The 12,421-nt window shown below is 38.1% G+C and overlaps 1 protein-coding gene across 2 annotated transcripts in view; it reads left to right on the top strand.

Moving 5' to 3' along the window:
- spidr (scaffold protein involved in DNA repair) overlaps positions 1-12,421 on the top strand; it is a 44,818-nt gene that overhangs the window by 3,973 nt on the left and 28,424 nt on the right. For both annotated transcript variants that reach the window (XM_044134271.1, XM_044134270.1), the window contains exons 6-8: positions 2,723-2,958; positions 4,888-4,997; positions 7,103-7,313. In XM_044134271.1, the coding sequence (XP_043990206.1) occupies positions 2,723-2,958; positions 4,888-4,997; positions 7,103-7,313 (557 nt within the window). The remainder of the gene's footprint in view (positions 1-2,722; positions 2,959-4,887; positions 4,998-7,102; positions 7,314-12,421) is intronic.

A 12,421-nucleotide genomic window follows, 5' to 3' on the forward strand; every position in this document is an offset into this window, starting at 1 on the left:
TCTTTGAGTTTTTCAGACAACAGTGGACCACACAAATTACTCATGTTTATTTTTTGTACAATCTCCTCTTCAAAAGTTCAACCTTATCAGTGGAGACACATTGTTGATGTTACCATTATAAAATAACACAATTAAGTATTGGCAAAGCTCAATGTGATTTTCACAGGAGGCGGAGCGTTGTTGTTAGCTAGCTGCTGAAAGTAACTAAAAGTTACTTTAGTGTAACTTGATTACTTTGAAGTCAAGTAGTCAGTAATATAACTAAGTTACTTTTTCAAGGAGTGATTAAAGTTACTTTTTCAAAGTAACTATGCCATCACTAAGGTGGAGTTTTACACTCCACCCTCCGCAGCAGGCATTGTGCTCCTTGGAGGGGGGCTCACCCTTTCATACTTTGAAAACCCCTGATTTAGGTATTTCATTCAGGGTATCCACAACAACATGACATAAAATTTAGGTAACTACTGTATACTGATGCTTACTGAGTATATTACAGCCAATGAGAGAAGTTACATCATAGTTTTTGCTAATAACACACCATGAAGGTTTGCATTGAGCTTTACTGACAGTTAAAGGTTAACAAGAGCTCATATTTCAGAGTAAAATAATAATTGTGCTATTTTGGTTCAGTTCAAGTCTTTTTATTAGTCCTGTTAATATGGATTTCCTTACTAGTGATTATATGTTCAGCTATTATGCCACTAGGTGGAGTTTTTACTCTTCCTAGATGATCTGAAAGCTTTAGTGTTGACAGCCTGGAATCATGCTATGTTCTGTCAAAGTTTATCAGGTGAGATAGCAAAAACCCCCTCTGGCTTAAATGCAAGGCATTTTGTGATGTTGAACACATTCAAAGCAGCTACGATGGGGAAATATTTGTATTTCATAGAAGAAAGGAGAAACATTTACTGATTTGAGGGTTGAATATTAAAATATTTGTTTTTGCATGAATGGTTTTTAATATAACCATTAAGCTGCACAACTGCAAAAAAAAAAAGATTTTCAGCAATATTATGTGTCCCCCTTAGTAACAGTTATAGCATTTAGTTTCTTTTTTTATTTGTCCTACTATAAAAATCTGTCATGTTATTTTTGATGACACCCTTTATTGACGTCTTAACGTCACTTTAGACTTTTTTCCTCTTTTCTAAAACCTAGTTGAAAAAAATAGAATTAAAAAACCCTTTGAATTATTACCATATTCTTTCTCTGTATAGTTGAAGATTTAGACTGACTGGTTTTTCTCAGAAATCATTCACAGGAAGTGTTTGCTAAAGGCAGGGCTGGCATGGAGAGAATGCATAAGGAGTGGAGAGGGTTTGGGCTCAGGTTCAAGCAAACACTCAGTTTTATCTTTTATTAATTTTAGGCCAACTTTGTATTTGGTTTGGAACATTCGGATTAAGTACTGCATTTTTGTGGTTTGCCAAGTTAAGTTTTAAAAACATACCTTCACAGTGATTGGTAGATTAGCCACTTTGGGTCTGCTGAAAACAAACAAACAAACTAACACATATAGTCAGTAAGTTGTGCAGAAATGTCTGCGTTTAGAGGTCGCATGTTAAGAGGAAGCCTGCTGACAGATTAACATCGCTCCCACAGACCTTAGCTACTTCCTCTCGTCACAATTTTCATTTGCTGCCATCAGCTTTATGGGGTCAAAAAGATTTAAGATCACCTAACAGGAGGTTTGTGGTTAGATCATGGAATCTTTGAGGAAGCTTTCAAGTTTCTGCATTTAGCAATGTTAGCAAGTTAAAGAAGGAAATATTAGTTGATGAAAACAGTTTATTCTAGATTGAGTAAATATTGACTTGATTTTCTCCAGCATATGTACAAGTTGACGTGTTCTTTAGAAATGAACCTCCTTGTAAGCTTCAAAACTGTAAATCAAGCCGGATCCGGCAGGATACGAAGTAGGAAGATCCCAACAGAGGGCAAAATTTATTACGCCTGATAAATGCCTGGCTGACTCGGTCAGAGCTCGCCTGTCAGACTCAGTGTTATTGTATTTGCCGCTGAAAGTGGACAGGCGGAGCCATGCAGGCAACTTTGCATGTGAAGGGAATTTTACGAGTGAGGCCACTTCCCAGATGAAGCGTGTTGCTTATTCTGACTCCTTAAAGCTCTGCGCACAAAGAGGTCAAAAACCTCCAATTCCATTCAAACAAGAGCGAGACTACAAGTGCAGTCTTACTACTGTTTGTTCTCGGGGGGCAGAAGAAGCTTGCAAGTGGATGGGGCTTTGTTACGCTGTACGCTTACAATGCTTCAGTGCTGGGTGAAAACATTTTTGAGTCCAGGCCAGGAACATAGTGTTCCTTTTTCCCTTTGGCTGGTTAGAGTGTGACGTCTGCTGGCATTTTGCCTACCAGGGTCAAGTTGATTCAAATAAGAGAACAGATTGACTGACGGAGCCTGGTATGCTGGTCTTGTCTGCACATGACAAGAACTCAGGTTCTTGTGGAGTTTTCCATGTGAACAGATTCCCTCAGGTGTACTCAGAAATGATACAGCAGAAAAAGTTTGTTTTGTTACCATATTTTGTGGATTTATCAGTCAGTGTACCATATCCACCTCCTCTTTATTTGAGCACATTTTCTCATTTCAGTGTTGTTAACTTACTAATAGCTGAGTCAGGTCATTATCACCTTTTAACTTCATATAATTTTTTTATTATGCTGACTCATTAAAATTTTCACATCCTGTACTTTGTTCTTAGATGAAAGAGCTAGAGATCTCAGGTTATGTGTCTGATGGAGACGATCTTGGCTGTACGCTGACATCTCGCAAACTGGACTCCGACGTCTTTTCTCTCCAATCTGGAGAGGGCAGCAAAAGGTCTGTCCGTGACTGGCTGACATCTGCGCAGGCCATGCTGCAGACGCCTAAAAAACCAATGGACAGACAGTTCAAAACACCTGAAGACTCTACCAAAAAGAAAAGAAAGTTTAAAAGGTTTGAATTGTGTGTTGTTTTTTTTATGTGTGCAGAACAATCTGCAATAGGTTTTAAGTCTTATGTAAAAATTAATCTGGCACAATTTCAGGCAGTACAAAAATATAATTTTCAAGAAGTCAACGTTCTTCTGAAGTGGACTTTTTTTTGTTAAATTTTACACATTACAACCACAAACTTTAATGTATATTTGTGAGATTTGTGTAATCAACACAAAATGCATCATTGTGAAGTGGAAAAAAAAGTAAATGTCTGTTTTTTGTTTTTTAAGTAAAAGCAAAAAGAAGAGAAAATATTTTAAAAAGTCGTGTGCATTCGATGCCATTACATCTCGAGGCTGTTGGGATGTGTCTCTATTAGCTTTGCACATCTATGCACTGAACCTTTGTCCCATTTCTCTTTGCATAAAACCTCAAGCTCATTCAGATTTGATTAATGACTTCTGTGAATATCAGTTTTTAAGTGTTGCCACAGTTTCTTACTTTAATTAGATCTGTTAATTAGATCCGTTATTTATTTATCCGTTATTTAAATATGCCCGGATCTAGACTGTTCCATTTAGCTTTGGACATATTTTCGGACCAGGTTCTTCTTTTTGCAGGAAGGTGAGCATTTTTAACAGAACATGGATTTTGTGTTGTTGTTGACCCAGTATTGCCCTCCATCAGTTGTGACACCTCCTCCCCCTCTCATAGCACGGTGTTTCCACAGCTGTATGTCATGTTGGACATAGTTTATACACAGTTCTTCACATCCGTTTTTCCTTCTAGGCCAAAAAGATCAGCTGTGGTCTCAGCAAACCAGAACACCTTCTACCACAGGTTTGCTGTGTCATCTACATGACTTGTGGTATACAACAAAATATCGGTTTTATTTCACAATGGTTTTCTGCTTACAATTCTTTAAAAAAGCCAGATTTTTGGCAACTATTCCTCTTTTTATAAATGTAGCAGTTTACTTTTTCTTTCACCTGAGAAGTGTATCCTGCATCTCCTCCAGAGTTCCTTTGGGCCTCTTGGCAGCTTCTTTGATTAATGCTCTATTAGTCATCCTGTCGAGTTTAGGTGAGCATCCATGTCTTGGTAGGTTTACAGTTGTGCCATACTCTTTTGCAAAGAACTCTGCAAAATATTCAAAGCTTGGTATACAGTTTTATAACCTAATGCATCTTTAAACTACTTCACAGCTTTTTCTTTGACCTGTCAGCCATGTTCCTTGATTTCTCACTAGGCTAATACTTTTGTACAAACCTCTGAAGCCTTCATTGTCGATTACTACTTAATTACTAGTAAGACTTCCGAGGCTTGTAGGCTGGACTAGATTTTTTTTAGGGGTGTGAAAGTAAAGAGAGCTTAATACAATTTAGATACAATTTAATATGTAATTAAAATGATAAACAATGCATCTTTTTTTTCTTCCACTTCACAATTGGAATGTGCTAATTTATCTTACAAAATCGCTAATAAAATACGCTAAAATTTAGGGGTTTAACCTGGAAAAATTAGGAAAATGCTAAATATGTATAAATTAACTACAAAAATATATTATCTCCTTAAATGAAGCCATTTGCTGTATAAACTCCTACAGTGTATTGCTTCATCATAGGAACAAGCAAATTCAATGCTTTCTGCCAGGTGACAGTCAAACTTTGATTGCAATGTTTCCACTGCAGAAGGGATGATGAAAGGGACACCTGGTGTCATCATGTGGGTGCTAAATGTCGTTTAAGCCCAACAATCTGACAGATGGCTATCTGCAGGCTTGTTGCCTGCATCAGAAAGGCTTTTATTTCTCTTTGAAACAAACAGATCTGCTCAAGCATTGGTTAGGTCATATGTTCTGTGTGAGTTTATCACATTACATCATCTCCCCATGTGTGTGTGTGGGTGGGGGCGTGTGTGCGTGTGTGTGTGTGTGTTTGTTCCACAGTGGAGGTCTGGCAGAGAGGCTGAACCGACTTCAGTGCAGGCAGGGGTCAGCTATCAGTTTCTGGAGACACAAGTCCATCTCTGACACATCAGTAGCAGCAGCCACAACAGGTGAACCGCGTCACATAGACCTACTCTGTAAGGTAGATCCCATCAGGGTGTTCTGCATATATGTAACTGAATCACTGTTTAAGTTTAACACTGAACTGATTCATGAGTGGGATGAAACCTATCTCTAAGCGGGTGTGTTTTTTTTTTTTTGTTAACTGCTTTTCTTTTCCTCATTGTATGGAGGACACAAGCTTACTCAGGAAGTGTGACAGTTTGATTACTGTGACACTAAGCTGTGAACTCACAGGGTTAAACAGGGGATTAAGAATGTGTTGGTTTACACTCACTTGACCTCATTTCGAAGCGTTATCATCATTTGATTTGATCGGTTTGTGTCAAGCATTCACATAGTTGAAGTCACTTAGCTAACATCAGGATTTAGAATAGAAACTTCTGCATGTGTTCTAACACTTTTTTTTGTTTTTTTGCAGTTCGATCAGTTTTGTCTGACTCACTCCCTGACTCATATTTAACAATAACACCAATGTTCTCCAGCTGGTCCATGCTGATAGAGGATGCATGTTTATAAGTGCTGTAAAATACTTGTGTGTCTCTTACACACAAGTATATTATTTCATCAAGTGTTATTTCTCTGTGTAAGGCAAAGGCTGAGGTAGTGTCCTTTCAAAAGAATTCATGCTCCCTATGCGTTTAGACATCTTGTCACATTATGACAGCAAACTCTCAGTTAAAAGCATGGTTACGTTATAGAGCAATAGTCCAAGTTTAAATATCTTACAAAGTACTGTTCAATGCATCATCTCAAAATGGAAAAACAAACCTACCAAGACATGGCTGACCTCTCTAAACGGACTGGCTGGGCAACAAGAGTATCTGTTGTCAAAACAACTATTAGTTGTACATTTTATAGACCTTGTCTGTATACAGAGATGCTAGAAGAACGCTTGCTGCAACCCATGTAGGAGACACAGCGAAAGTGCTCTAGTTAAGTGAGACCAAACTGAAACTTTGTTGCTTTGTGTGACATTGCAGCATGCAATGAGCATAGCAGCTTCACAGTGAAGCATAGTGGTAGCAGGGTCATGCTGTAGGGGTGCTTTTCTTCAGCAGTGAAGGTGGGTTTCAGGTAAAGAAATTAATGGGGGTAACTACAAGGCAGTTCTGGAGGAAATGCTGTTGGAGGCTGCAGCACACCTTAGTCTGGGGTGAAGTGTCACCAAAGAAGCATTGGGCAAAAAAAATAAATCTTGATATGCAAAACCGGCAGAGACGTATGGCGAAAAGGTAGTTTTAAAAAAATATTGACTTCGAGAGGTTGATTACAGATGCCACAGTTTTCAGAACTTGTATAAAACCCATAAATTATTTCCCTTATAATAATTTATTTTATTTATTTTATTTATTTTATTACTGAGCACTTTTCTGTCATGCTCTATTAAAGTAATAAAAGTTTGTGGTTTTATTATGGCAAAATGTCAGAATGTTTTAAGGCATTGAATGCTGCATAGAGGTATGTAGTACTGTACAGTATGCAGCTATTCTGGAAATTTTGTCATTTGAAACCTAAGTTCTTGGAGCAGAAAATAGGTGTTAACATGTACAGTATTTGTCCTGTTTGGACAGATGCATGTTAAAAAAATAATTGCTCTGTAGCAATATCTCTGTGATTTATGACCATGAGATTAAACCCCCTCCCCCTGGCCAATTGCATATCCACACAATGAAATGTTGTTCTGGTATCCTCTCATGCTGTTTTTTTCTTTTACTTGGAGCTGTCAAGTTTACAGACCAATTTTAAGCATTGCTGTCTTATCTTAGCTTGATTTACTGCATGTCTGCAGGGCTTTGCCATCATTTGCCCCTCCTGTTTATCGTTTTACACTCTTGCAGTGCAGGCTTAAAGTACACTCAGCATTGTGGTGAAATTCCAAATATTTGCACCGACATCTCTGGGGATTTACTGCACTTCATTTCCAACTCAGCCTGTTATGCAGTGCAAATTGTTCCGATTCTAAAAGTGAATCATTCTTGTAACGTATAACGGGCCCCACAGAGAGCAGCAGTCTGCTAGAGTCTTAGTACACTCTGTACACAGACGCTTTACAGACTCTCAACATCTGTGTTTTTGTTGCTCTGCTCTCCAGTGGACAGGCCTGGTGTGCTGGTGCTGGAGGTCCATGAGGAGTCCAGCATGCAACTGGCGCACTGCGAGCACCAGCAGCCCCCCCAAGACGGCCAGCAGCAGAAAAACGCTGTCTCCGAGGAAACCACTCGGATGTTGGTGTTGTTCAACAGAGAGACGGCAGCTCAGCTGATTCCTGCACCTGGAGATGTCATCCACATATACCCACCTTGGTGAGACCGTGTGATGAACTTCAAAGCCCCCTTAGTTCATATTTATCAGTTGATTGGACTTTGCTGTTAAAAACGCCAGCAGTTGGAAATCTTGCAGACAGGTTTGAGTTCCTGGATGTGAACAATCAAATCAGATCAGAGTTCATACGGCACCTGATGGCAGACGACAAAACAATGAACCTACACCGATTCCTTACAGACTAAACAGATGAGACTAAACATAAATAGGTAAAAATATAAGCAACACAAAACTAGGGCTGCAGCCATGCAAATATGACAGTGCAGTATAGTGATCAAATAATGAGATCAGAAAGCACCTGCTGCTCCCCATTATCCGTTTGATCCTGGTCACTAGAATCAATTTTAGTAATGGGGGAAAAGGACTGCAAAGAACTTTAAAGCAAATTTAAGGCAGCTTGAGAATGTTCAAGACCATGTTCCTGCAGTCACTCTGACACAGATCCAGAATCTGGCATCCCAGTTCCCATCCTATGCAGCTTGTTTGCCATACTGCAGATGAAGCACTAAATGTGTTTTGGATGTAGATTGAGAATATTGCTTGTTTCAGGTTCAGTTGGACTTCCTACCTCCCTCTATACCATTACTTGCTTGCATTAATGAGCCCTCTGCTTTGGTATCATCTGCAAAATTAGTGTTTAGGTTTTCTGCACTAGTGAATGCACTCCACCACATAGAAAGATGAAGCCGAGCAGTTATTTCTGCATTAAACACATTGATTTTGTGAATTTTGCGCTTGCAGAAAACTTTATTACAAGCAAGAGTATTTAGAATTGGGTGTAAATATAAAAAGGCAAACAGTTATAAATGGAAATAACATTAACAGATTTCTTTTCTTGTCCGCAATGGGAGCTAGTGTAGATTGGCAGTGGTCAGATCTGCCTTTGAACCACTTCACAGCCACGCTGTAGTTAGTGGAAAAACCATGTACCGGTAACACATTTACAAGGAACCATATAATGATATCACAAGTACTCTCCAGCCAAAAGTCACTGAGTGAAGCCATTATATTTTGTAAAGCAGTGAAAACACAAACACCTAAATCTGAGATTCAGGAAGACACAAATGTAGAAAATTATGTGACAGAGACAAACCTTTGCAAACATTTCTCAAATCTTTGGAATTTTATAGATAGATATTATGGTTCTATTTTTGTGTAATTTTATGGCAGAAAATTCTCACCAAAGTTGACAGACTAAATGTGTCATGAAACAAATCAAAATATATGTAAAGCAATAATATAAGAAAATAATATTGTTTTATACTGGATGCTTACGTTTTTAACCATCTGGTTTGTTGAAAACCTTGAACCAATAACTAAATTCATTTCTGGATTCACTGTTGATTCACTTATGACTTAGATAAAATTATTTCTACTAAAATAGTTTTAAAATAGCAGCACATATAGTGTGGGCGATAGATGTGGAGAGTCGGTTTACTGGATTCCCAGTTTTGTGTTCTTTCTTTCTGAATGATGTATTGGCTGGCGATCAAAAACTACACAAAAAATCTTATTGCAGAAAGTTACACAATACAAAACTTAAAATACTTCATAGAATAAAGGAACCTCAGAAGAGAATCTTAGAGAGGCATTCTCAAAGGCTGCACAAGCATTTAACTTTATTTTGAACTGCTAATTCGGTGTTAGTGTAATGCTTTACTATTCTCGGCGTATAAGAGTAAGAACTGGCGTGGGGGTGGTGGAGGTGTTTTTGGGAGTGTTTTGGAGTCGGAGCAAGGCAGCAGTTGACTCCAGCTGTTGGGAGTTTGGGTTTGAGTGTTCTCTGGAATATCCAGGCTTCGGAAGCGAAGGGGCCTCCTCAGCGCTCTGACGTCACGCACAGCTCCAGGGAATTCTTCACATTCCTCTTCCTGGCAGTAGTTAGGTCATTTCCAGAAAGCTGGGGAAAAAACACTGTAGGATTATTTTCTGGAGCATTTGGGAGTTGGAGAGTGGAGGGAGCCAGAGGGCTGAGATTGAAAACACATGGTGGTTTGAAAGTATCTTTGACTTTAGCGCCTCCCTGTTGCTTCAACATTGCTGTTATAGAGTAATGACTATTCAAAAAACCCTAGACTAAGGAAATCACTCTTTTATGCAATTATGCACTGTAAAATCTGTCAATTACTTTCATGTTTTAATGCATCGGGTTTGTATTTGTGGGTAAATTAACGTAAAGAAAAAATATTTTTACTTTAACACTGTTTCATAACCAAAAGCAGAAAAGAATCTGTTGTCATGCTTAAAATATCCAAAAATGTATTGATCAGTCCAACTTTCTCAGACACTGAACAGGTCAAAATGGAAAAAAACAGAGATGAGTGGATCAGCACATCTAGTAAAATACCTCCTGTCAGTTTCCTGTGTTGCATGGATGGTTAACCTCCCACATAATTTCTAAAGAGTAGGCTGGCTCCTCCCACCTCCCACTCCTTGTTGTGAGTAGGCCGAGCCCCAAGCGGAAATACCTGCATGACTTATTCACCAACAAACTGTGACGGCAGCACCTGGGCCACTCCTTAACCCAGCTACTTGTCTGATGATGACAGCTGCCCACTCACCTGTTGACAATGGGGTCACTTCCTGTTGGTTTTGTGCTGGTTCTCATGAACAGCACGTTCTTCTCCGCAAAGATTAAATTCAACCTTTTATGATTACAGATCTTTGCCGATAAGCGTCACATCCCGGGTGTGTTGTAGCCTGATTGTTTGCTTTAGGATTTTATGGGAAAAGCAGGTCTATGTAAAGTTTAGCAAAACCTTGGCAGAAGTTAAGAAGTTACCCATCAAATACTTTATGAACCGGACGTAATTTTATCATGAATAGAGCTAATTTCTTATCTTACGTGTTTAATTTAATTACTGAGAACTGTTTAAAAAAATTATTGTGTACAGCACTTAAATATATATGTAAAAATTTTTCTTTTCTTTTTTTATTTTTATTTTTGTTGCTTTATTGTCTCTTGTTTGTGATATCTATGTGCATATTATGGCAAATGTGCAAAATTATTGTTGCTTTTATCTATTTTAAGATTTTAAGCATTACCTACTGCCTTGCTCTCCATTTAAAATTTTTCTCCGGATGGATGGAGTACTCCAAGATCACTCAAATTCTGTCCTCTTATTTTAATAGTTGTGTTGACATCGTTTAGATTTTCTTTTCGGGGTTTTTATTGTACGGTAATTGTTTTGAGTACACTACTACTACTCGGTTTAAAAATATTTTTAACGTTATGCCATTTAAGTGGTTCTTCATGTTTATCAAGAACTTATACAGTAAAAACAAAGCACTTATTGTTCTATGATCATATGGGAAAATGAGTGCTACAATAACATCAAATGAGTCATCAATGTGTTTGTTCCAACAGGGTTAAGATACAGCGTGTACAAAATGAGCCAAGCACATAATATTGTTGGTGTAATTGTCTTGCTTGAAGGCATAAAGTGCTGATGATTATAATAACACTAAGATCTGCTGGTACTATCTGCTGTGGTTAAGGGTGTGCACTGCAACTATGCAAGTACCTCTTTTTGGCAGAGCTAGTTGTTTATTTAGCTGTACTAAAATCTGTTGTTTATTATAATCAAATTGGTTATTCTTAGTTGTAATCATCCTTGGATCTCTGTCTTTAGAAGCTTTTAAAATATGAAGCTTACCAGAAATTGTCTGGGCTGTAAATAACCATCCCCCACTGCAAGGAGCGAAGTTCTGAGCCGAATAAGATAGTTGTTAGTGTAAATTCAATATCTGGAAGCGTGGCTAACATGGACTGAACAGTTTTCTTCACTTCCTCTGCTGCCATTAATAAAATTGCAGGTAGACTACAATTCTCAAACAACACAGTGAATCGACATCATCGTTCACAACTTTTATTTTTCCTTGTGGGGAGGAAGGCATAGTACATGTTTTGCATTATGGCCAAACATTTCTGCCAAGGTCCCCATCTCACCAAAGGACATTTTGCAAGTTTTGTGGCTAATTTAAATACAACTTTCCAAACCTAAGTTATGGAAAACTTTCACCTATATTAACATTTAGCCCTGAAATACAGGGAGCCAGTGTAAAGTCTTAAGAACTTAGCTGATGTGCTCTATCCTCCTGGTTTTAGAGAGAACTCGTGCTGCAGGACTCTGGGTCAGCTGCAACTATCTAATTGATTTTTTAGGTAGACTTGTGAAGACACTGTTGTAGTAATCAATCCAACTAAAGATAAACGCATGGACAGGTTTCTGTAGATCTTGCTGAGACATTAGTCCTTTAATCTTGGAAATGCTCTTCAGATGATAGAATCCCCAATATTCTGTCATCTGCTGCCAGTCAAAGGCTGCTGTCAGCTTTTGACTGGCAGCAGCTGTCTGCTACTTATTTTCACAAAACCCTGTCTTGAAGCAGAAAGGATGCACTTGGCTCAGCTTTTTGTTTTGGGTCTATCTTTTCTTAATAAATGCTGATATTGCGTAACCTGTTTTATGTTTTGTACTTTTGAGGTTATGTTTAAATAGAGCCTAATGAGAACCTCATTAGGTTCTCATTAGAACCTAATGAGAACCTACAACTATATATACTATATAGTTGTAGTATATTTTCATTTGTTTAAAACGGAAAGAGTAATGTGTACATCTTTTTATAGTTTAGTTACATCAATCTTGACTTTAAATTGATATAATTTAAGAGCAAATTAATTCTTTACCTGCCTGGGGCACAAAAATAAATAAAAATAAAAGATTCCCACGAGTTGATAAAATTTTTCCCACTCGTCTGCGTGTCTAATTTCTCATCACTTACGATCAGCATTTGTCTAAAACACGCTGAAACATGCCCTGCAGTTCCAGTCACAAAGTGCACTCTTGGCTCTGACTCAGTGGTAAGCCATCATCCCACCATTATCCGTGTAACATGTGGGAGAAATATCTGGTCGTTATACACCTTGTTTGAGCCCCTGTCTAAGTGAAACTAGGGTGTGGGAATCTTTACTCTGAATGGTAATAAAAGACATTAAATTGAAGATGTGTACAAAAATTGTCAATTGACTTGTTTTTTCACTTACAACTTTTTGACTGTGATGTTTATTATTTTTTTTTCCACAGAC

The sequence above is a fragment of the Gambusia affinis genome, linkage group LG12, assembly GCF_019740435.1.
Source record: "Gambusia affinis linkage group LG12, SWU_Gaff_1.0, whole genome shotgun sequence".
In the NCBI taxonomy this organism is placed as follows: Eukaryota; Metazoa; Chordata; class Actinopteri; order Cyprinodontiformes; family Poeciliidae; genus Gambusia; species Gambusia affinis.